At 41.0% G+C, this 26,094-nt stretch overlaps 1 protein-coding gene across 2 annotated transcripts in view; it reads left to right on the forward strand.

The window, feature by feature from the left end:
- The window catches only part of LOC139277017 (docking protein 5-like), a 474,689-nt gene that overhangs the window by 212,590 nt on the left and 236,005 nt on the right, over positions 1-26,094 (forward strand). Inside the window, exon 2 of one of the 2 annotated variants that reach the window (XM_070895017.1) lies at positions 9,746-9,853. The exons of the other annotated variant lie outside the window; for it this stretch is intronic. Coding sequence (XP_070751118.1) covers positions 9,746-9,853 — 108 coding nt within the window. The remainder of the gene's footprint in view (positions 1-9,745; positions 9,854-26,094) is intronic. 2 annotated transcript variants of the gene reach the window in all.

The following is a 26,094-nucleotide window of genomic DNA, read 5'->3' on the forward strand; positions in this document are numbered from 1 at the left end:
TTGAATAATGAGCAAAATTAGAAATGGAGCATTATAGAATGGAGGATTGACAAGTCATAAACAAGATGAACCAATGGAATAGGTGAACTGATTAGTCACAAAAGGAATAATAATTATTCACAAAGATTAGTAATTTGGGAATTTACTTAGATCTGAAGATTAAGGGAACAATTAAAAGGGAACATTTCAATCATTTGAAAGTTATTTTAGTATGTTAGAAGGAACCTCGCATATCTGATCACTGAAACCTAATGAAGCAAGTTATACATTTAATACGGGAAGTACAAATTCCTTACAGCTTTACCATGGCACTGTTTCTACTCTAGAAATAAATCACACAACAATCCACATCATATATGAGCATACTGACATCATTAAATGAATAGGTAACCTAATAATGTGGGGGTTTGACCAAAGGGGAATTGTAGAAATTTCCAAAGGAGTCAAACTGAAACTTAATAAATACAGATATGTATTTGGTGTCACTGAGCTGAAATATGTTGGTGACATCATCACTATTGAATATGACTTATTGAATGCAGACCATTTCCACTGTGCAAAAAAAGGCCTTCAAGACCTCCTGTATGATCAATCAGCTGGATCACATTTTAAACAAAAAACTGTTAAAAAAGACTAACGAAGGTAGTTAGAATCACAAAAGGGAAGAAGTATGCAAAAATATAAGGGTATCAGAGCTCTGTGATCCTGAAAGACCAATAAAGATTGTAACTGATACATAACGGGTCGGATTAGGGGCCTGTGCACTTGGAGAAGTACAATGATTGGTAGCATTCCATCTATATGCATTAAATACATTGACCGAACTTGGACAAATTCAATAGGACTGGTTACGTGTTGTATTTGCTTGTGAAATATTCCATTAGTTATGTTCGCCTGTACCATTGATGTTGAAATGGATACAAGTCCTTAATTGCTGTATTTGTGAAATAATTGTATTATTGTCCGTCAGGCTACAGAGGTCGAATCTGAAGCTGTCCTATGCTCTGACAAGCTTGCATGCAGTGTTGATGCACTAGTCAGAGTAGGACCAGAAAGAAAAGGACAATATATTTAAGCTTATATTGCCTGGGTTACTGTGGCCATGCTAATACCCAACAATAAGCTCAGTTTAATCAGAAATGAGACAAAAATAGATGATACCTTTAGATCCCAAGAGAAGCAATAATACACGGATGGCCCGGCCACAAATAAAACAAGATTGCTCACCAGATGTTCAAAAGGAGTTTACAGTGACAGAAAGGTGCACAAAAAGAGCCAGGAGCAAGATTGAGAAGCTTACGGAAAGACAAGATTCAGAGGAAAAGGTTCATTTTTAGTCTTTATCCCTGATATTAATCTTGTGGATAGTGTGAGAAAAAATTCCCGTAAGTGAGCCTTGGCTCCCGACACATTGAAGTGAGGCAGTTCAGAGAGGGTTCACTAGGTTGATTCCGGAGATGAGAGGGTTGACTTATGAGGAAAGGTTGAGTAGGTTGGGCCTATACACATTGGAATTCAGAAGAGTGAGAGGTGATCTTATCAAAACTTATAAGATTATGAGGGGGCTTGACAAGATAGATGCAGAGAGGATATTTCCACTGATAGGGGAGACTAGAACTAGGGCCCATTTAAAACTGAAATGAGGAGGAATTTCTTCTCTGTGGGTTGTAAATCTGTGGAATTCGCTGCCACAGAGAGCTGTGGAAGCTGGGTTATTGAATAAATTTAAGATCGAAATAGACAGTTTTTTAACCAATAAGGGAATAAGGAATTATGGGGAGAGGGAGGGAAGTGGACCTGAATCCATGATCAGATCAGACATGATCGTATTAAATCTCGAGGGGCCATATGGCCTACTCCTGCTCCTGTTTCTTATGTTCTTATATTCCTATGAAATGTATATTCACAGTTTCTGCCATGTAGCATTGCTGAAGGGTTGATCAGAAGCCCGTGATGCTGCAATAAATGGTGAATTGATACAAACTTTTATATATTCTCATCATCTTTGGATAGAAAAAACCTAAATACTTGTAGCTATAAACTACAAGTCAGGTTTATGAAAAACAAAGGTTAAATAGTAACATAGAATCAATGGGCCCAAATTTGGCCCACCCGTTTTTTCGGCGCACTCACGTGAGATGCACCAACTTCCTAGGAAAAAAAGCGGCGGTAAAAAGTTGTCCCCAGATTCTGGCCGCTCTGTGGCCTCTCCCATGGCTTTGCGCGGCGTAGCAATTCAATTGGGGGTGGAGTTAGGGCCCTGCGCTTAAGAATGCCGGCAGCTCAATGCATGTGCACTGGAGGTTTCAACCAATGCGCAGTAGCTCCTCTGCAGCGTGGGACCCGATGTCCCAGGCCAAGTGGCCTCACGATGCGCGCTGGGCTGCTGCACGCCATAGACAGAGCCCCGCACATATCCCCAGCCAAGTGGCCTCCCTCACCGGCCGATCCGCTCACTTCCCAGGCCGAGGTAGGACTTAAGTTTTATTTTTTATTAATTATTGATGGTTGTGTTTTGTTTAGTGAGGAGAGTTGGAGAGTTTGGATGGCGGCGGGGGGTGGGAAAGAGGAGAGTTTTGATGGGGGGGCGGGGGATAGAGTTTTGATTGGGGGGCGGTGTTTTGGTGGGGGGTGGGGGAGTTTTGATGGGGGGGGCATTTTGATGGGGGGGGGGGAGTTTTGATGGGGGGGGGCAGGGTGATAACTGTGTAGCCAGTAATTTTAATGAGCTTGCTCAAGACTTTCCTTCACCCTGTTGATGAAAATACTTTCCTACATAAGAATTATGAGCAAGAGGTACTTCTATTTTATATTTGGATATTTTGAAAAAGTTATGTAAATATTTTTGGTCTCTTTACCTTTTATTTTTGTAGTTTAAGCTTCCACGAATGCTTCTGTTGTATAGTAAATTAACTTTGCGAAGTTTGTCAACCCTGTATAGCTGTTTGATCCTATTCACATTCTTTAGTCAAGTCATTAAGTTCTGCTGGCCTCCGATGTACCTACCTGCGCTGATTTCTTAACTCTCCGCAAGGGTTTTCTGTGCGGCCACAAGTGGTCACATACGCTGGCCTATGTTAGTTTGGAGCAACTATTAGCTGTGCAAAGTGGCTTAAATGGCCAAAATGGGCGTAGGTGGCTGGTAACGCCCCCTTTTGAACAAAACAAAACTAAACTAAAAAAATCCGAACTAACTCATTTACGCTGGTGCAAATTGAATGTCCAAAATGGGGATTTTTAAGATACTCCAGAAAAATCAAGTTGCTCCAAAAAAAAACAGAGCAGCTAACTCCTAACCAAATTTGGGCCAAATATAACTGTTCACTTCTTGCAAAATTTCTAATCCCTGAAAAATACTGAGACATGACACTTAGGGTCTCTGGTAGAAGCATGTTAATTATATTTGTAATGCTAAACTTGGAATTTATACCATAACTTAACATAAGGTTCGGACAACCACAACAGTCTCCAGCCTCTATCTTGAAGGGCTCAGAAGGACTATGCAAAAGGCAGATCATAGAATTACATAGAAATTATAATACAGAAACAGGCCGCTCAGCCCAACCAGTCTGTATCAGTATTTATCCTCCACTCAAGTTGTGGTCCTATTCCCATGTGCCCACCCTCTTTCCACATCAGTTTATCCTCCTTTCCTTCAAACTTCTATCTAACATATTCTGAAACCTTAGCGTGGACTCTACTTCAATTACTAACACCGACAGACCATTTCACAGTCTCTGTATATAAAAAAAAAAGGGTTATCCTGTTCTCTGTCCTAAATCTCTTGCATGTAAGAAAATTCTCTCTACTCTGTCCAATACTTTATACTTTGAAACACATCTATTAAATCAGTTCTTAATCTCCTCTGTTCTTAAAAAATAAAGCCCAAATTTTGAAGTCTTTCTTCAAAAATGTATTTCCTCATACCAAAAAGCATCCTAATGAAATAAAAACAGAAAATGCTGGAAATACTCAGCAGGTCAGACAGCATCTGTGGAGAGAGAAACAGAGTTAACATTAACTCTGTTTCTCTCGCCACAGATGCTGCTTGACCCGCTGAGTATTTCCAGCATTTTTTGTTTTTATTTCAGATTTCCAGCATCTGCAGTATTCTACTGTTGTATTAGTATCTGAGTGAATCTGTGCTGTACCTTCTCTGTTGCCTCAACATGCTTGCTCTAGACTGGAGCCCAAAACTGTGCATGGTACTCTAACTGTGGTCCTACTAAGGTTTTATATAGGTTCACCATTACATCTTGACTTTACTACTCTATACTTCTTGCCATATAACCCAATACTCTTGTAGCTTATTTTTGGGCTTATCCACTTGAGGTGTACCTTTTAATGTCTTGTGAACCTAAACCCATAAATCTCTTAGCTTTTCCACATCATCCATCACCATTCAAATTATAATTATGGATTTTACTTTTTTTACCAAAATGCACCACCTCACATTTATTGACATTGAATTGAATCTGCCCGTCCATCATTTTATTACTATCCCTTTGCAACTTTCTTTGCTCCTCAGAATTATTTATTGTCTCCTATTTTACTACTATTGTGCAAATTTGTACAGAATTCTCTCTCGTCCTATATCCAAATCATTTATATATCATAATGAACAGAAATAGTCACAGAACAGCCCTGTAGATTATTGCTACCCAGTGCCAATTACTCTGAGAAACTCTCCTTGCCTCCTACTCGCTGTTTCCTCCCTTCGAATCAGATTTTAATTTAATTTTGCTAACCTTTCCCTAATTCCATACCCAATTTTCTCCAGTAGTCTCCTGTATAGTACCTTGTCGAAGGCTTTCTGAGAGTCCATGTACACCATGCGCATTGCATTTCCCCCATTACCATATCCATCACCTCCTCAAAGAACTCTGTTCTGTACCTCATTCCCATTGGAATTTAAAATATAGATAGTCAAAGTATGTTAGGAAATCGAGGGATATGGGGGCGCAGGGCATAAAAGTGGAGCTGAGGTTGAAGATCAGCCATGGTCTTGTTGAATGGCAGAGCAGGCTCGAGGGGCCACATGGTCTACTCCTGATCCTATTTCTTATGTTATATTATGTTCTTGCATCCTCCTTGGTAGACAAAGCTTATCAACTTAGGTTGGTGAGTTCCCTCTGCTTCAATACCATATTCAAGCCCAACCTTTAGTGATTGTTTCCAGGACAAATCAAACCATCTATACCAAGTAGTTTCTGTTCGTTTTGAAATTAAAAGCATACACATAGAAAGAAAGAAAGAAAGTCTTGCATTTATATAGCACCTTTCATGACCACCGGACATTTCCAAAGCGCTTTACAGCCAATGAAGTACTTTTTGAAGTGTTGTCACTTGTAATGTCGGAAACACAGCAGCCAATTTGCCCACAGCAAGCTCCCACATGTGATAATAACCAGATGATCTGTTTTTTACATGTTGAATGAGGGATAAATATTGGCTAAGACACTGTGGATAATTCCCCTGCTCTTCTTCAAAATAGTGCTGGAGGATTTTTTAAATCCACCTGAGAGAGCAGACAGGACATCAATTTAATGTCTTATCTGAAAGACAGTAACTCCAACAGTGCAGCACCCCCTCAGTACTGCACCAGAGTGCCTTTGAAGTGTTAATTTGCACAGTGACATGCATCTTCTTTAACATATTTGAAAGAGAGACATAAGCGACTGAAGATTCTGTCCCAACATACAGTAACCCAGGTTAAAGTGGTCAACCACATCCTGTGAGCAAGTATTAGAGACATATAATTTGAATTGAGACAGAACCATCGCATTAGGATTGAGAATTTAAAAAATGTGTATGAGGTTCAGAATAAATGAGGACATTGATTATTTGATAGTAATTTGCTTATCCTGCTTAAACTATAAGCCAAACCTCACATGTAGAACTGGTGAAATATCTCACAATACATCAATTAAAGCAGAAAGTGGATACTAGTTTGCTTAAGTAGCAGGGAAAGTTTTTTTTGACAGTTTTGATCAATGCTCAATTTACCCAAAGATTGCACAATACATAATGCTACTGGTAAAAAGTGATAAACTGCATGAAAACTATATTCTCCAGACATCAAACACCTAATGAGGTCTTTAGTGACAATGAACCATTATCTGCAAGTATTGAGTTCAGACAATTTGCCAAAGAACGGGATTGCATTCACACACCTTCAACTCTGAATTACTCAGTGAAATGGACTTGAGGAGAGGTCAATGCAGCCCATAAAGAAGTCATGCGGCAGTGGGAATAATGTACGAGAGTGTCTGCTAGTTTACTGCTAGAATATTAGAGAGCCGGCTATCATCAGTGCAAATGCTCATGGGATGAATTGCTGAACGCTGGTAACTCAGCAATGGTAATGCACTGAAGAGCAGCAAGAACACAAGAAAAAGTGCATGTAGGATAAATTATCCAGCACTCCCAGTGCAGGGTTTCACAGGCTGAAAGTGCATATCAAGAATTCAGGCACCACCCTATGATTTTCCATTTGCTAAAGTTGAAAATTTACCCCATAGTCTTCCAGCATTGATATTAAGTGATAAAATGCGCTTTTAAAAATTGCACTGCAAGTACATTGACTTAGAAAGGGACAATCAAGAAGCAAGTATATCCAAGGTCACACTTGGTACAAACAGAAGAAGGTACACTGCTTAGAACTGATCAGTGGAACATTGAAAAAGCAATGGACTCTTGAATCATCTTGCAAACCGAGAATCTGACCCAAGTATATCACTTTTACCATCTGACAGATCAGCAACCAATAGAGAAGTGGACATAAAACCAATTCTAGAGAGATTTATAGAGACACGTTAAAAGATTTTTGTGTCTCGGTATAATAATAGAAAGATAATAGTTTCAGAATGTAAAGAGATTCTGTATTGCTATAAAGGTATACAGATATGTTTTACAATTATTAATAATGCTATTCATTACTAAAAAATTATATAAATATTTAGAAAGTTAACTCAAAAAGGAATGCTTCCCCATTCATATAAATGAAAAATGTTAAGGGAGCCATTTTAAAAATAACTGCAAATATTTGTTTTGATAGAAGGAAGAGACAATGGGCCTAAGTTTCCCCAGGAGTTGCTCCTTTTTTTTTTTGGAGCAACTTGATTTTTCTGGACTATCTTTTTAGTTGCAATTTTGGCCATTTAATTTGCGCCAGTGTAAGTGAGTTAGTTAGTTTTTTTTTAGTTCAGTATTTTTTTCAAAAAAGGGGGCGTTCCCAGCCACTTGCACCTGTTTGAGGCATTTGGCCAGCAAATAGTTGCTCCAAACTAACTTAGGCCAGCGTATGTTGCCACTTCTGTCCGCACAGAAAAACCTTGCCTAGAGTTAAGGAAACTGTGAAAATAACTACATTTAAAGCACTAACAAGCACCAAACAAAGCACAAAAAGTAATATGCAATTAATTAACAAATAAAATAGAAGGAACCCTGCACCTAAAGCACCAAGACCAAAGTAATAAGCAATCAATAAATAACAAATAAAAAAAATAGAAGGAACCCTGTACCTATGCACCAAAATCAATCAGTAAATAACAAATAAAAAATAGAAGTCCTACCTTAGGAAATGCAGTGGGCCGCTGATGAGGGAGCCCATTCGGTCAGGGCTAGGGACGGCGTGCTTCAGGCCCCTCCCACACAGCCTGCGCGTGTTTACAGAAACGGCCTGCCAGGAGCTACTGCACATGCGCGCAGACTCTAGCGCGCATGTACAGACTGGCTTCGACCCCAATCCATTGGGCCATGACCAATGAGAGGCTGGGAAGCGGCCAGAATACGGACATCTTTTTTCGGCGTGATTGGAGGCAGACAAAAGCGCCGCACCTCAGGTGAGGGCGCCAGAAAAACAGGTTAGGGAAACTCTAGCCCCATGATATCAGTTTGAGTGTGAAAATGTATAGAGATTCCCTTAAGGTTAGTAAATGTTAGCATTTCAATATAAAACAATCAAATAGAAATAGAATATATTCAAGGGTGCCAAAATAACCCCACCCTCTGTACTGTGAGAGTGAGGGCAATAAAGAATGACAAACCCTGGGATGATGGATAAAAGATTGGAGCTGCCATCTTGCAGATAGGGTGATTGAAGTTTATAAAATCACAAGATAATAATGAATGTGGAAAGCCATTAGGCTCATCTTGGTTCATCCGTCCTGTAAAATTCTAAAATTAGTGAACAGACAAGGAAAGTGGCTGGACATTACATAGGAGAGAGCAAATGTGAACACGCTTTGTCATAAATTGGCAGATACTCTTAATTCTTTTGCCACACTTGTAGTGTGAAGTATATTAAAGAGGAAATTAGTTCATGGTAGTAATTACTCAACATCAGTAATTGTGTCTATTATTCTCTCAATCATCTACTTCAGTCTTTGAAACTGTTGTAAGAGCAGAAGATAATGGCCTGGATTTCCCATGGCCTTTGATCGTGTACGCACAGCTTACGCTGTTGTAAGTGTCTCGCAAGTTCCGGGTTTCCGCACGCGATGCATATGCGAGAAAACTCGGATCTTGCAATCTTTCAAGTTTCAGCTTGACTGATCGTAGGAGTCTGCAGGAAATGGATGTTCGCTGGTGCAGGGTAGCCCAACTACTACCCAACGAATGCCCACGAGACCCTTACACATGGTAAAAGCAGGCATAAGGCCTTTTAGCAACGTAAGGGTTTAAATCATTATTAAAATAAAAATGTTTAAATGATTTAACCATTAAAATTAGTTTAGATTATTTTTGGCCCCTTAAAAAATGTTTAAATTTATTTTTCAAAACATTACAATTTTGTTTTAAATGGTTAATTAAATTGTATTTTAATTAATTTGAAACCTGATAGTTTATTTTTATTTAAGTGCTGTGAAATGTATTTTTTAGGGGATTCCTAATTATGCTTATGGGGATTCCGTAAGTAAATGGACTCCTAATAAGCATAATGGGAATCGACCTTTGTGATTGATTGGGCTGGCCCATGTGATCCCAGGGACACTTGTGAATTGCATGCACTGCTGGGATATGTGAGCCTTTACGCAGGTGTACGGCGGCAGGCCCAGGAAAGCGAGTCTTTGAAGATACAGAGGCACCAGGTAGGTGCATACTTTTCTTGCGGTCCAGAGCATTTGCCCGTGGGAAGCCTCCGACCGCAATTTCCAGCCCATTAATTATATTGGAATCTTCATTATTCCCTAAAAGGTAGAGAATGCCACCCTCACCCAGCTAGTGGATTGTGGAAATTGGCAAATACTGAGACCTCAAATTCTGCTCTTTCACATATGTTATAGCAATCCCCTGGCACAGGAATGAAAGCAAGTACAATACAAGCAGCAACAGAATGATTATGTACTTTATTCGCCAAGAAAAGGAGATAACATTGAATTGTCAAAAGAAAGAACTTGAATCTATATAACACTTTATCACATTCTCAGCAAGTCCCAAACTGCTTTACTTTTTGAAATGCAGTTATTGTTAGTTGGTAAATACAGCAGTGAATTTGCACGCAGCAAGGTTCCACAAACAGCAATTGAATGTTGGCCAGGATATTGGAAGAATTCCCTGCTCTCTTTTGAATACTGCAACAGGCTCACCTGAAAGACAGCACCTCCAACAATCAATAGTCCTGTGAATGCAACCCAGTATCGTATTTACTGGTTATTTTGTTTTCTCATAAATACAGCAAAATCACAAGCCACAAGAGAAAGCATTTAATTGACATGTTTTCTTTTACTTGTATGCATTGTAGATTTACCAGAGATGCTGGCTTGTGCTAAAGAAGGCATCCAGCAAAGGCCCAAAGCGACTGGAGAAGTTTTCAGATGAACGAGCTGCATATTTCCGATGCTATCACAAGGTAAACTGCCTGCTGGCAAAAAGAAACAAAATAGCAAAAATGACAGGTTATTTTAGTTAACTATTTAGCCTTCATGTTGCCTGCCTCGAACACCATTGTTTTAATGAAACAAAGTTTTCTGGCGGTAAAAGAGAACATAGCATGAGCCTAAATTAAACATATGTGTATTTTTCTTTCGTTTATTTCCTCTCATTTGCTGGGGGCAGTGACACGTGTTGTGGTTTACAGATATCCGTGGCTTCCTACTGTCTCATCCAAGTAGCCATTCTTTCAGTGTCAATGTCAACAGTGAATATTGGAAGGCCAGTCACTATGGGATCCAATAGAGTCAAACTCAGATCAACCTTCATCTTACCCAGCATCCACACACACACATTTTCATCTAAGGCCACTTGACATAGAAGTAAGTTTTCATTGAGTTCAATCCAGACTACATATAGAAGCTGTGACCTTCCTGATCTGTACTTCTGTGCCAACTGGTGTATTTACCCTTCTAGCAGGTGGGGGAGTGGGGTTAGAATCCTGTTTTTAGATTGTTAATTCAAAGAAAGTTGTACGGAAGGTGCAAATGTCAATGTTAAGAGTATAATGAACATAAGCTTCCTCTTTAAATGGTTCTATGAAGACACTGTTTCTCAAATTGTGTGGCATGCTCCATTGGTAGTGCGGCATAGGACTAGGAGAAACCAGAATTGATGCACTTATTTTTAAGATGTCTAAATGGTATTGTAATGGTACAGTAGTTCCTGATATTGGATGTAATCCAAGACCAATCCCAGTACTGCTTCAGCTCTCTGTATTGCCTCAGTGCTCTGGCCCACTCAATGTGTTTATTCAACTCAATACCCCATCTGCCATAGCCTCCCATAGCCTCCGAACTTGGCAGCACAAACACTGTAAGAAATGTGGAAAGAATTCTTGCATAAGGGAAACATGAGAGAGAATTGAAACAGAAGATTCCAAAAATGGAATAGAGAAAAGAGAGAGAAAGCAACAGAAAATTATAAGTCAAAGAGAAACAGAAGTGAGGGAATGAGAGGCACGTGAAGAAAGAGAGTAAAACGGAAGAGGGTGGAGAGCAAGAGATGAAAACAGAAGTGAAGCAGATAGCAAGAGACATGCAAGTGAAGGAGGGCTAATTCTAGATTTCTTGACTTTGAATCCACTGCTGGCTACTGCACGAACCACTTAAAAAAAAATCATTCATGGGATGTGGGCATTGCTGGCAGATAGAGAAAATTTAAAAAAATTAAGCCATCATTTTAATTGCCATCTACTGGGTGCCAAAACCTATTTTCTAAAATTAATAGAGTGAATGTTAACTTCTTAATGAAGACGCCTGGCTTATTATATTCCCCCTCCGTAATTGAAGATAATTGCAGAAAGGCTGCACTGGCACCCCAGTTAAGGTCATCTAACTTGATATAGTCAACGAGGAAATGTAGTCTATCTGATTTCAACTGTACAAATTAATTCTACTCCTTCCTTACACCAAGGGATTCACTAACTCTGTTATGTCAGTTCCTTTTATGATAACACTAGTGCTCACTGTTTAAACAAATATTAGAAAGGTGGCAAGAAAAAAAAGTTGATAAAACTAATCATGATTTGTTTAAAGCATCATCCATCAAGTCTCCCCAGAATTCGTAGTCTATGTGTAATGGGGTCTCCAGAGTCTCAAGCCTGACTGTCCCTGGATTGACTCTGACTCCCTTTCGGTTACCAAATTTGGAGGGGCTGCTGAACGTAGATGGATGAAATAGTGGTAGCTTTATTGAGACACTGGAAACAGCTTATCACACTGTACATCTCGGCCACATGCCATGTTGAAGGCAATCTCAACATTACACACAATTAGGCAGGCTTTCAACAGTCTGTACTTAGCATGCAGCTGGTGAAGGAAACTTGAATCCAATAAAACTTCTGTTTCATGTACAATACCATCTTCAGTTACTAATAGGCAACCTGCTTTCACAGAGATACACTTCACTGAACTTCGTAACGATACACATACATGTCATTGCCTGATAATTGTAAGATGGATTTTCCAATTCCAGTCAAACTTCTCAATCAATCTCTGTGAGGAAGCCTGCCCAAACCTGGTTTCCCTTCTATATCCTCTTCTCCCAATGTGCATTATCATGGTGACATCAGACAGTACATCAAGTTTGTAACACTGAACATTTCAATGGTTTCTCCACTACATTGTACCTAGCTAATAGGCTAATTAATAGTTTACTCCCTGGCATTTCTTTATTGACATATTGCTGTTGGAAGACATTAGTTCTATTTCTTTTTCAAAAGCTATAAAAGACCACTGCCTCGTTTAAACTTTTGCATCCCCACAAATGAACATGAAGCAAAATTCAAAAGCAAAATACTGCAGATGCTGGAACCTGAAATAAAAACGAAAAATGCTGGAAATACTCAGCAGTTCAGACAGCATCTGTAGAGAGAGAAACAAAGTTAATGTTTCAGGTCGATGAGGCTTCGTCAGAACTCATATATATTATATATGAAGCAAAATTCTCTTTGTAGCTTCTAATTAGAACATGGCTAGCAGAAAGAACATCATATAATATTAGGACTTGATCTCTCAAAACGTGTTCAGTCGGATTTGAAAGGAACTCAATCGCGATGCTATTTCAAATACAAAATAAAACAACTGAATTGATTTTATTGTGGTTGGAGATTTATCATCTATTGTTCCTGGTCTGGTTCTTCAATGGTATGCCAGCTACAAAAGTAATCATGCTCTTTTAGTATTACATCCTTTATATATGCCCAAATTATGATTTTGCAATAGCTGCATGTCCCTAAGTAAGTTGTGCACCCACAGAGTAAGTACATCTGCCACTGTTTCTATAGACAGAAAACTTACATTTATCCATATATTGTTAAACCCCCCTTTCTGATTCTAACTGACCTTTTTATGCATTTTCAACCATTACTGTTTTTTGTTTAGATTTTTAGCATTCATGATTTTTATATCTTAAAGAAACTCCCTTTTTTAGATCCCTTCTAGTCAGTAAAGAAGATGAATCCCTGATAAGAGCTACATTGTCAACCATATGGTTTTACAATAGTAAGATTGATTGTAATTCTGCTTGATATGCTTTTTATTATGGTATTCGTAAGCAGGTTACATGATATGTTCATTGTTTTACATTCAATATAATCTTTTCCCCAGTTTCATATTAAGTGCAGGACATTACATAGAAGCCAAAACAATCTATTAACATAAGCTCATCTCTCTGAATTGGCCATCATTTATTTATTTCATATTTAGAACCCTATACATCAACAAAAAATACATGGGATCAAGTTTCCAGAGAGAGAGGCCAGTTCACATTGATGGAACCTTCTACAAATTTCAACTTTGCACTTGATGTTCTCTTGCATTTAGGAGCCTATAAGCGGACCCCATATCCCCTATTATCTGGAGTTTACCTTTACACCCAGCATCTAGTCATATGATAGCATGACTTGGGGGTTGTAATAGTGAAGCTACTCATGTGTCCTGGATACTATAATCTCGCATGTGCCCCCATGTGTTTCTCCTATCTTCTGGGTGACTGACTGATAAACACTAATAAAATAAGGTCAATTGTATAACCAATAGACTATTCTATTTAAAATGTGATATTCAATGAATGGAATTCAATTTTCAGCGAAATTCAGTCTAATCTCTTTGATTCCTCACAACATCAAAAATAATCAATTATGCCCCTCTGCCCCTGTAAACGAGTTGTGACTGTTTTCCACTTCTAACTTCTGCAAAGTGTCACTTTTTAACTGGACCGGAAAGCAAAGACTTGATCTCTCACCCTCCCCCAGCTCCATGTCAAAAACTGGGTAGATGTGTTATCAATAAAAACTGTGACCACCCTCCTGAATCCCTGACAGCTACCTCTCACTGGAATCAAATGAAAGAGGCCATTCTAACATTACATGTTTGAAAGTCAATAGCAAGTACTAATGAATCTGATTGTCTCAAACAGCCATGCTATGCAAAAACCACAATTCTTTCAACCACTTCATCTAGTCTCACCTATTGGGTTGAATATGCTTTCCAAATAGCTGGTGCGTTGTGTGGATTTAATCTACTGTACGGTAAATTTAAGTTAACAGCAATGGGCCTAAAATTACTTATGTTGTCGGAAGCCTTCAGAATGGCCCGCAAGTTCCCGATTCCTGTATGCGCTGTGCACACACGAAAACCTGGAACTTGGACAGAGCCTTCACATCCACTACAAATTCAGGGCCCAACTTTGGCCATGACTTGCATCAATTTTTTTGGAGTAAGTTGTTTTTTCTGGTGTAAGTTTAAAAAATGCCATTTTCCCCAAAAATTTGCTCCAGAGTAAGTCAGTTAGGTACGATTTTTTTTAGGTTTTTTTTTCAAAAGGGGCTGTTCTCAGACACTTACGGCAGTTTTGGCCATTTATGCTACTTTGGCCAGCAAAAACTTACTCCAAATCGACTTAGGTCAGCGTATGTGGCCAGCTCTGAAAAACCTTGCAGGCAGTGAAGAAAAAGCAGTGCACGTTCGGCAGACATTAGGGCAGGGATAGGGGAGGGAAGGGAACTGGAGAGGACCTCAACAACCAAGCACCAAACATTGCAAGGAAAAGCTGAAACAATTAAAATACTAATAAAAATTAAGTAAGTCCTACCGGAGGAATGCGTGCTGATGGCCGCGATGTCACGGGGGTGGAGGGTGGGGGCGGGGGTAGCCACAGATAGAGAGATGCTGGTATACAAAACACTCTTTCTTCACCGCTCCCCCAAAACACTCTCTTCCCCCCCCCCCCACCAAAACACTCTTTCACCGCCCCCCCACCCCAAACACGCTTTCTCCCCCCCCCTCAAAACTCTCAAGCACAACCAATAAATAAAAAATAAAACCGAAGTCCTACCTCACCCGGGAAGTCAGCGGGCCGGCAGCCAGTGCAGGAGGCCACTCGGCCGGGATAGGGTGCGGCGAAGATCGGGGCATCCCTTCGGCTGGGGATAGGGGCTGCGAGCATCGGGTCCTGCTGACAGCCCACAGGACACGCTGGGAGGGCAGGAGCATGCGCACAGACTTCACTGCGCATGCGCACAGGTGCCAGCACTGTTTTCGGCACTGGCCTGTTGCTCCACTCCCCACTTCAGAATGCACGCTACGCCGAGACTCCGGGGGCTTGGCAGAGCGGCCAGGATGGGGCCCCTTTTTTTCGCTGCCCGTTCCAGCGTGCGAAGTCAGCGCACTTAAAGTAAGTGCACTGAAAGAAAGGGTTGGGCAAAGTTGGGCCCTCACTTTTGCTGGTGCAGAGTGAGGCTATTTGCCCAACTACTGCCCAGTGAATACCCACAAAACCCTTGCGCTTGGTAAAAGCAGGCACAAGGCTGCCTTTTCCCAGGGTAAGTGTTAAAATAAATGTTAAAATACAATTTTTTAAAATGATTTACACATGCATGTAAATTTAAAATTAGTTTAGGTGGCCCATTTTAAAATGTTTAGATTCATTTGCCAAAATATTACATTTTTATTTTAAATGCTTAAAGGTTTTTTTAATTAATTTTGAACAGGTGATCATTTATTTTTATTTAAGTGGTCGGAATTGTAATTTATTTGGGGATTTCTAATATGCTTATATGGATTCCGTAAGTAAATGGAATCAATCTTTTTGATTGGTTGGCCTGACCCACAAGATCCCATGGATGCTTGTGAACCACTTATGCCCATGGGATCCATGGGCCTTTATGCAAGCGTACGCTTGCAGGCCCTGGATTGCAAGAGTCTGAAGCTCTCGAGACACCAGGTAAATTCAGATTTTTTTTCAATTTGGTGGTGTATTCTTCTGGTACCCCTCCAACCGTGAATTCAGGGCTAATATTTTAAAGTAAATTAGCCCAAAATTTCTTCTAGAGAAAAAAAGTAAAAAATCTTGAAACATGACATAACTGTTTAATCTCTTGCTGTTGATTGATGCACGTAACAATGAACAATATCTATCTCTAGTTTCTCCATTAGATCATTCATGAAAACAGTGCAATTCATTGAGGATAATAAGTAAAGGTTTTGTTACAGTTCTTCATTCCCAAAGTGTAAAATTATTGTTGATTCAATGCAAGCTCCCTAAAGATTAATCATGTTCCAAATTCACTAAATGATGTCTGGAGCAAATGGGCTGCTTCTGTGTTCATACATTCCATGCAGTAAGAGACAGAAGTTCCATTGCCACGAGCAACACATGAACAATACAGGAAGCTTTATCCAGAATCTTCAGTACCATTTCCCATCTGATTTCATGAAGTTCACATTTGCCAAAGTATATTTCTTTCTGCATTGGAATGTTTTGCTACTGAAGAGAAATCGTGACCTTTAAATACCACTTATATTTTAATATTTCAGTTATCTGTTCCAATAATCATGGCCAGAGATATTTCAGAATTCTGTTACAAAAAATTAATAAATAACATTATAGTTCCTGTGACACTGAGCTGTTAACCATCATTCCGATGTGTTGTCCTTTCTTAATGATTCAGTCATGGCATTTCCCATTGACCAATCCAGGGTGTCATCAAAAATAACAGTCCCCTTCTCCCAATTGGCACAATAGGTCTTATTATTTCTAGTGAAAATGATCATTTATTATAAATATATGGTCAAAATATAGTCTGCCAATGCATTTTTTTTTTAACAGTGTAAAATGAAGTTTGTTACCTCAGTAACTACACTCTGGTCTACACAATTGCCCAAACCTAATATCATGCACACACATCTGTATGCAACAACAACAACTTGTATTTATATAGCACCTTTAACGTAGTGAAACGTCCCAAGGCGCTTCACACGAGTATTAAGAGAAAAAGAATTTGACACCGAGCCACATTAGGAGAAATTAGGACAGGTGACCAAAAGCTTGGTCAAAGGGGTATGTTTTATGGAGTGTCTTGAAGGAGGAGAGAGAGGTAGAGAGTCAGGAGGCTTAGGCAGTGAATTCCAGAGCTTAGAGCCTAGGTAACAGAAGGCACTGCCACTAATGGTTGAGCGATTATAATCAGGGATGCTCAAGGCGGCAGAATTAGGGGAGCACAGACATCTCGGGCGGTGGCGGGTTGGGGGGGGGTGGTGGGGGCGGCTGGAGGAGATTACAGAGACAGGGAGCAGCAAGGCCATGGAGGGTTTTGAAAACAAAGATCAGAGTTTTGAAATCGAGGCGTTGCTTATCCGGGAGCCAATGTAGGTCAGCAAACACAGGGCTGATGGGTGAGCGGGACTTGGTGCAAGTTAGAACATGGGCAGCTGAGTTTGGGATCACTTAAAGTTTACGTAGGGTAGAATGTGGGAGGCCAGCCAGGAGTGCATTGGAATAGTCAAGTCTATAGGTAACAAAGGCATGGATGAGGGTTTCAGCAGCGGATGAGCTGAGGCAAGGGCGGAGACAGGCGATATTACGGAGGTGGAAATTGCTGTTTTTTGTTGTGCTGCGGATATGTGGTCGAAAACTCACTGACGACATCAAGGTTGTGAACAGTGTGGTTCAGCCTAAGACAGAAGTTGGGAGAGGGTTTGGAGTCAGTGTCAAGGGAATGGAGTTCGTGGAGAGGCACTGAAAACAATGGCTTCGGTCTTTCCAATATTTCTGCTCATCCAGAACTGGATGACTGACGACAGTCTGAAAATTTAGAGAACATTTTAGAGACCATGGAACCATTCATACATGGAGGTGAAGGAAAGATGGGCACAGATTTGGGAGGCGGCAACACGTTCAAGGACTTTGCAGAGGAAAGGGAGGTTGGAGATAGGGCAATTGTTTGCAAGGATGGAGGGGTCAAGGGTTGTTTTTTTTGAGGAGAGGGGTGATGACGGCGGGTTTGAGGGGGACAGTTCCTGAGGAGGGAGAACTGTTAACAATGTCTGCTAACATGGGAGCCAGAAAAGGAAGTTGGATGGTCATCACTTTGGTGGGAATAGGGTCAAGGGAGAAGGAAGTGGGTCTTGTGGACAAGATGAGCTTGCAGAGGTCATGAGAGGAGATCAGAGAGAAACTGGAGAAAGATGTGAGGTCAGGGCTAGGGCAGGAGGGATCCTTAGAGGAAGTTTGGCCCGGTGTGCTACTGGAAGGAAAGGAAGGGGCAGAGGCAGAGGATAGTCTCAAACTTAGAGACAAAGAAGTCCATCAGCTCCTCACACTTATTATTGTGATGCTGATGGACTTATTATTGGAGGTGAGGGTGGAGATAGGGGAGCGGGGTTTAAGAAGATGGTTAGCAGTGGAGAATACAAGCTGGGGTTTATCTTTGCAATTTAAGCAGCTGAAAGCAGGATCCAATAATGCTTGATGTAGTCTAGCCAGATCTGGTAATGAATGGCTAAACCAGTTGTCTGCATATCTGTTGAAGTCTGCGTCCCTTGGACTTACAGGAGTGAAGAAGAGGGCTGTACCAGGGGGAATGGCCAGGGTGGGAGGGAGTAATTGTTTTAATAGGAACTAGGGCATTAAACGGTCATGGTGAGGGTGTGGTTGACAGTTCGGCAGCTGCAGAAATGTCATGGTAAATCGAGGCCCAGGGACTGGACAGTTGGGAGTTCAGATGAGCAGTTGGGAGAGAGTTTTTTCCAGGGGTGGACACAGAAGGAGGTAGGGTTGGGGGTGGGGTGGGGGGACTGGTTGGAAAGGGGATGTGCTTGGAGAGCGATATGAGGAAGTGATCAAAGACGGTCTTATCTGCGATTGACACAATGGGAGTAGAGAGGCCACGGGAGATGGCAAGGTCGAGGGAGTGGCCATGAATATGGGTTGGGGAGTTTACATAGAGGGAGAGATTAAGGGAGGATAGGAGACTAGTGAACTCAGAAGAGAGAGAGAGCATGATGAATTGAGATGGAGGTTGAAATCACTGAGGATGAGAAGTCGTTCGCTCTCGTTTCTTCGGGAGGAAAGCAGTGAAGAAATATCGGTAATACATTTTTTAATGATAGTTGGGTGGGTAGTAGAGAATGAGAATTTTAAATGAAAGGTGAGAGGGGTGGGATAAGGTGAGATGCTCAAAGGAGGAAAAAGTCCCGGAGGAGTAGGGGGACAGCCCAAAGTGTGATTTGCTGATGAGAGCCACACCACCACCACCACGGTCTGAGCAGGGCAAGGGTGGAAGGTATAGCCAAGCGGGGAGGCTTCATTTAAAGGTAAGGTGTATTCGCCTCTCAACCAGGTTTCCGTCAGGGCCATGATGTCGATGCCATCATCCACGATAAGCTCATGGATCGCAAGGGCCTTTTATGCAAGTGAACGGATATTCTGGAGGGGGATGACTGCCCTACTGCCAGCGTCTACTGGGTCAGTGCTGGGGTGGTGGGGGGATGGGGGAGAGGAGGAGATTGGCAAGATTAGCTCCCAGTGGGCGTGCTGGCCGGGAAGGTCGGCGAGAGAGTAGGGTGGGACAATTGGGTTGCTGCTCCGAAGGAGGCAGTGGTGAGTGCTTCGATGGGCCCTTCGTAGGATGCCAAGAGAGGCACAGAGGAAAGCTATTGGCTTATCTAAAAGGGAGTCAGGCTACCACAATAAGTAGTGCATTTAATTTTGAGAGTTCGGCAGGAAGTACAAATGATAACTAATATTGTAAAGTAACTATCGGATACAAAGTAATAATTTAGAATTAGCTAAAGGGAGCATAGGTAGCTGAATGGATGGCCTTAATTTCAGGGATGAGAAATTCTGTGAGCTCTCTGCATCGGGTGTCAGAGCTGATTATAAAAGGAGCAGGTTAGAGCAGTCAGGAGTTTTGGTGTAGAAGAAACGTTTGGAATGATTCTTGCTCTGCATGCTGATTCTACAGTAGTGGGATATTTTGGCACAGAGAGGGGGACATGATGCAGCTTGAGGTAGTTGAACCAGGTCTGGTAATGGAAAGCCAGGCCATTCATGATTATGGCACCTTCAAATTTGAAGTTGCGCAGGCGGCTGAAGTGCTGCAGGGAGCATTGAGGGCGAGAGTTAATTCGCAGCTTGTGAAGATGAAGGTATCCAAAGGAGAGGCAAACTAATTGTTGAACAGGTCAAAAGAAAGGCCAACATAGCTTAACGCAGACCAGAGGAGGAGTTCGACGGATGTTGGTGAGGCAAGTAGGAGGACCGTTACTTTGGGGGGGGGGGGGGGGGGGAGGGGAGGGTTAATATAAAAGTAGAGGTTTTTGAGGCAGAAAAGGATGAAAAAAGTAAGGAAATACCCTTATCTACGACCATGACCTTGGAGGGTTAAAAGCAAAGTCAAGGGATTGGGCATAACTGTGGACGAATGTTGGAAAAGCAGTGAGGGCTGAATCGACTTGACTGAATTGCAAAACAATATTTTGAGAGTCCTGTAAACATTTTGCTTTATTGACTTTTTTCTTTTTTCATTTACTCAAGCTACGTAATTGGTGAGATAAACATTACACACTAGATGGCAGATTTTCTGCAAGTTTTTTTAAAAACAAAACAATGCTAGGTCTAAAAGGTCTGCTGGAAGATTGCAGTTGACACAAAGGTCGTGAACGTCTCACTATGTGGATTTTAGTCATATTTTCCATTCCTCCAGCTTCTGTTTTGTTCTTGTGTCACTGGGTTTAGGAGCAAAGAATCAATTCTTAAATTGGCTTGTAATGGAATATTTGATCTTATGACACAAAGAAAGTCACGAAACCTATAGTATGTTATCCCAATTACTTTTGAGAAATGTGGTCACTTTGTGATTCTGTGAAACTTTCACATAATTCATGTACGTTTTCCCATTTGATTTTACATATCTTTGCATATTTCCCTGCATATAGACATAATACATACCACTGTTCTTCTGGCTAGGAGAATGGAATGCAATCTTGGCGAAAGTTGCCATCACATATGCTTTCCGTTGGCTATTGGGCAGTGTAACAACAGAATGCAGCCTGCATCCGGAGACAACCATGACTCTGACAGATCACTCTCAAAATTGATCCTAGTATTTGCTGGGTTGAGGAATGACTTGAAAACTATGCACTGGGATGCCAACAGGCAAATCAAAATTCTCCTATGGCATAATGTATGCTCCAACAGCCCAGTTTGAGCAAGAAATGGTTAGCTCTCCTTTCGAGCTTCAGCATTCAAGGGGCAGTGTTTCATTTGAATAAACATAAGAACATAAGAAATAGGAGCAGGAGTAGGCCATTTGGCCACTCGAGTCTGCTCCGCCATTCAGTAAAATTATGGCTGATCTGATTATACTCAATTCCACTTCCCTGCTTGCTCCCCATAAACTTTTACTCCTTTATCACTCAAAAATCTGTCCACCTCCTCCTTAAATATATTCAATGACCCAGCCTCCACAGCTCTCTGGGGAAGAGAATTTCATAGATTTACTACCCTCAGAGAAGAAATTCCTCCTCGGTGTTAAATGGGGGGAGGGGGCCTCTTATTTTACTATGTCCCCTAGTTTTAGTTTCCGCTATGAGTGGAAATATCCTTTCTGCATCCATTTTGTCGAGCCCCCTCATTATCTTATATGTTTTGTTAAAATCACCTCTCCTGAACTCCAATGTGTATAGGCCCAATTTACTCAACCTATCTTCATAAGTCAATCCCCTCATCTCCAGAATCAACCTAGTCAACCTTATCTGAACAGCCTCCAATGCAAGTATATCATTCCTTAAATATGGAGACCAAAACTGTACGCAGTACTCTAGGTTAGGCCTCACCAATACCCTGTACAGTTGTAGCAGGACTTCTCTGCTTTTATACTCCATCCCCCGTGTAATAAAGGCCAACATTCCATTTGCCTTCCTGATTACTTGCTGTACCTGCATACTAACTTCTTGTGCTTCATGCACAAGGACCCCCAGGTCTCTCTGTACTGCAACACTTTGCAATTTTTCTCCATTTAAATTGTAATTTGCTTTTCTATTTTTTTCTGTCAAAGTGGATAACTTCACATTTTTCCACATTATACTCCACCTGCCAGATTTCTGCCCACTCACTTAACCTGTCTATATCCCTTTGCAGGTTTTTTGTGTCCCCCTCACAATTTGCTTTCCCACCCATCTTTGTATCATCAGCAAACTTAGCGACATTACACTCGGTCCCTTCATCCAAGTCATTAATATAGATTGTAATTAGTTGAGGACCAATCCCTGCGGCATCCCACTAGTCACTGTGTGAACCAGAAAATGACCCATTTATCCCAACTCTCTGTTTTCTGCTGTTAGCCAATCCTCTATCCATGCTAACCCCATGAACTTTTATCTTGTGCAGTAATCTTTTATGTGGCACCTTATCGAATGCCTTCTGGAAATCCAAATACACCACATCCACTGGTTCCCCCTTAACCACCATGCTCGTTACACCCTCAAAGTGCTCCAGCAACTTAGTCAAACATGATTTCCCTTTCATAAAACCATGCTGGCTCTGCTTGCTGGAATGATGCTTTTCCAAATGTCCCTCTACTGCTTTCTTAATAATGGACTCTAGCATTTTCCCAATGACAGATGTTAGGCTAACTGGTCTACAGTTTCCTGTTTTTTGTCTGCCTCCTTTATAAATAGGGGCATTACATTTGCGGTTTTCCAATCCGCTGGAACCGCCCCAGAATCCAGGGAATTTTGGTATGTTACAACCAATGCATCCACTATCTCTGCAGCCACTTCTTTTAAAACCCTAGACTGTCAGCCATCAGGTCCAGAGGACTTGTCTGCCTTTCGTCTCATTATTTTACTGAGTACTACTTCATTAGTGATAGTGATTGTATTAAGTTCCTCCCTCCCTAAAACAGCCTGGCAGATGACCACGGCCAGGAGCAGTATGTAAAATTTTGCTGCCGGCATTGCATTTTGACATATTGAATTAACACAACATGTTGAGGTGCAGCTGCAGTAGCTCTTGTGTTGCTGTCATACCCATGGCAACAGCTCTTTTGATACTGCTGTGATTATTACCTTGAAGGGCACCACAACCCAACTATGTCTCTCCAGTGTCGCAGAAGATATGGTCTGGTGTGAAGTATCTTTAGCCACTCCATTGGCTTTAATAGCTTCTGATTTATATTATGCCAGGAGCAAGATGTGGCTTCTCCAGCCTGCATATTCTAAAGTATTCCTCCTCTGTTTATAGAATGCTGAAGTTGCCCAATGCATCCTTCAGGGTTAAAACCTTTCCATCAGCTTCGACAACTGTCTTCATCACTTGTTTGGCCTTGTATAATTCAGTTGTCGTTACCAAAAAAAGAGTGTTTTTAATTGAAGAGAACTTTCAAATAAACACGGTGGATTGGCAATAGCACAGATAATTATTGGTTGGTCATGTCTGTCAAGACTTGGGCAGCATAGAGAAGCCTGCCATTTCCCACACAGCAAAAGTGGCCCACTGATACCAGAATTAAAGCGTCAGGTAACTAAAAACACTTTTCTCAGCAGGTTGGAGGATCAGTCACTCTAACATATGGACAAAATGTTATGAGAAAAATGTTCCAATCCTATTGATTTGAGCAAACAATTCAATTGTGGAATTTCGATCGAAAAAAAGTAGAATTCACAACATGCTAGCATTTATAAAACTTCAAACTGATGAAAGAACAAGACAATGTGATAAGAGAATTATCTTTTCACCATTCTTGCCATGCTTGAATCTGTCTCTGACATTCCAGTAGCCAAGTGGTCAGAGTAAAAAAAAATGCACTTCAGCTTGGTACATTTAAGAACTCTCACTCAGAGAATGTATTGGAACAAAGTGCTGGGAACAGAAGTGTCACGCTGTGCAGAGTTGCATTCTGAGGTTTGTGTCAGGGCAGATTTTGCAAGGCTTGGATCCTTTGCATGTAACTTGTAGCATAGTACAGCTAAGAATGATTGACATAGCTGCTGGGAAACAAAACACAGATAAACAGATCTATTCCCAATCCTGTTACTCCTGAATATGATCTACAGATATACTTATAAAGCTTCACTTAGGTTTTATTTTTAAATTCAAGACATAAGTTGATGTCAACAAACAAACAAAATCTGCATCACTGGTTTTGCAGTTATACAACTACAGAGCACTCCAGCCCCAGCTAGAAACCCAAGTTCAAATCAATACCCTGACATTCCCATTCAATTTTCTCCTAGGTGTCAGCTGTGGCTCAGTGGGTAGCACACTCACTTCTGAGTTAGAAGGTTGTGGGTTCAAATCCCACTCCAGGAACTTGAGCACATAAATTTAGGTTGGTACTCGTGTGCTGCGCTGGTGGAGGTGCTGTCTTTTAGATGTTATGTTAAACTGAGGCCCTGTCTGCTCACTCAGGTTGATATGAAAGATCCCATGGCACTATTTTGAAGAAGAGCAGGAGAGTTATCCCAGGTGTCCTGACCAATATTTATCCCACACTCATCTTAACAAAAACAGTTTATCTGGTCATTATCACATTGCTGTTTGTGAGAGTTTCTGTGTGCAAATTGGCTGCTGCATTTCCCACATTACAATAGTGACTACACTCCAAAAGTACTTCATTGGCTGTAAAGCACTTTGAGACATCCAGTGATCGTGAAAGGTGTTGTATAAATGTAAGTCTTTCTTTCTAGGTGCACTTTTGGTGCCCATAATGTCTGGAAAGGAATTTTAAAAAGTGGCTGATTGGAAAATGAGTGCAGTGATCACATGTGCAGAGGTGACCATAGTCTTAACAAGTTTGCACTCCTGACCAATAAAACCCTATTACACAGGTTATTTTGATGAAAGAAAATCGAATTACAAAGAATTTTGCAGCACAGAAACAGGCCATTCATCCCAACAGATTTATGCCAGAGTTTATGCTCCACCGGAGCCTCCTCCCATTCTTCTTCCTCTAACCACGTCAACATATCCTTCTATTCCTTTCTCCCTCGTGTACTTATCTAGCTTCCCATTAAGTGCATCTATGCTAGTCACCTCAGCCAGTCCATGTAGCTTTGAGTTCCACATTCTAACCAGTTACATGGATAGACTGGAGAAGCTGGGGTCGTTCTCCTTTGAGCAGAGAAAGTTGAGAAGAGATTTGATAGAGGTGTTCAAAATCATGAGGGGTCTAGACAGAGTAGATAGAGAGAAACTGTTCTCTTTGGTAGAAGGGTTGAGAACTGGAGGACACAGATTGGCAGAAGAACCAAAGGTGACACAAGGGAAAACGTTTTTACGCAGCGGTTTCTGGAATGCACTGCCTGAAAAGGTGGTTGAAGAAGATTCAATCATGGCTTTCAAAACGGACTTGGCACAGTACCTCAAGGGAAAAAAAATGCAGGGCTACAGGGAATGGGATTAGCTGAAGTGCTCTTGCTGAGAGCCAACGTGTGCTCGATGGGCCAAATGGCCTCCTTCTGTGTTGTAACCATTCTATTTCTATGATTCTATACAGTTTCTGAGTAAAGACGTTTCTACTGAATTCTTTATTGGATTTATTAATGACTATCTTATATTTATAGCCCCTAGTTTTGGACTCCCCAACAAGTGGAAACATCTCTACATCTAACCCCTTCATAATTTTAAAGACCTCTTGTCAAATAGGGAGAAAAGAAACCCACCAAATATAACCAGCATAAAGTAGGCTTTTTCACACACTTTAAAAAAAAAAATCAAGAACCAAGCTCCAAATCTTGTTTTTTATATATATTTGTTTGGTCATAAATGGCATGTTGCTTAATTATTTTGATAGTTAATACATTTAGATTGCTAAATTTTTAATTGTCATATTATGTTTGACTGCTTATTTCACTGTATAGAATCATAGAAATAGAATGGTTACAACACAGAAGGAGGCCATTTGGCCCATCGAGCACACGTTGGCTCTCAGCAAGAGCACTTCAGCTAATCCCATTCCCTGTAGCCCTGCATTTTTTTTCCCTTGAGGTACTGTGCCAAGTCCGTTTTGAAAGCCATGATTGAATCTTCTTCCACCACCTTTTCAGGCAGTGCATTCCAGAAACCGCTGCGTAAAAACGTTTTCCCTTGTGTCACCTTTGGTTCTTCTGCCAATCTGTGTCCTCCGGTTCTCAACCCTTCTACCAAAGAGAACAGTTTCTCTCTATCTACTCTGTCTAGACCCCTCATGATTTTGAACACCTCTATCAAATCTCTTCTCAACTTTCTCTGCTCAAAGGAGAACGACCCCAGCTTCTCCAGTCTATCCATGTAACTGAAGTCCTTCATCCCTGGAACAATTCTTGTAAATCTTTTCTGCACCCCCTTTAAGCCCGTCACATCCTTCCTAAGGTGCGGTGCCCAGAATTGGACACA

Source organism: Pristiophorus japonicus, chromosome 12 (assembly GCF_044704955.1).
Source record: "Pristiophorus japonicus isolate sPriJap1 chromosome 12, sPriJap1.hap1, whole genome shotgun sequence".
NCBI lineage: Eukaryota > Metazoa > Chordata > Chondrichthyes > Pristiophoridae > Pristiophorus > Pristiophorus japonicus.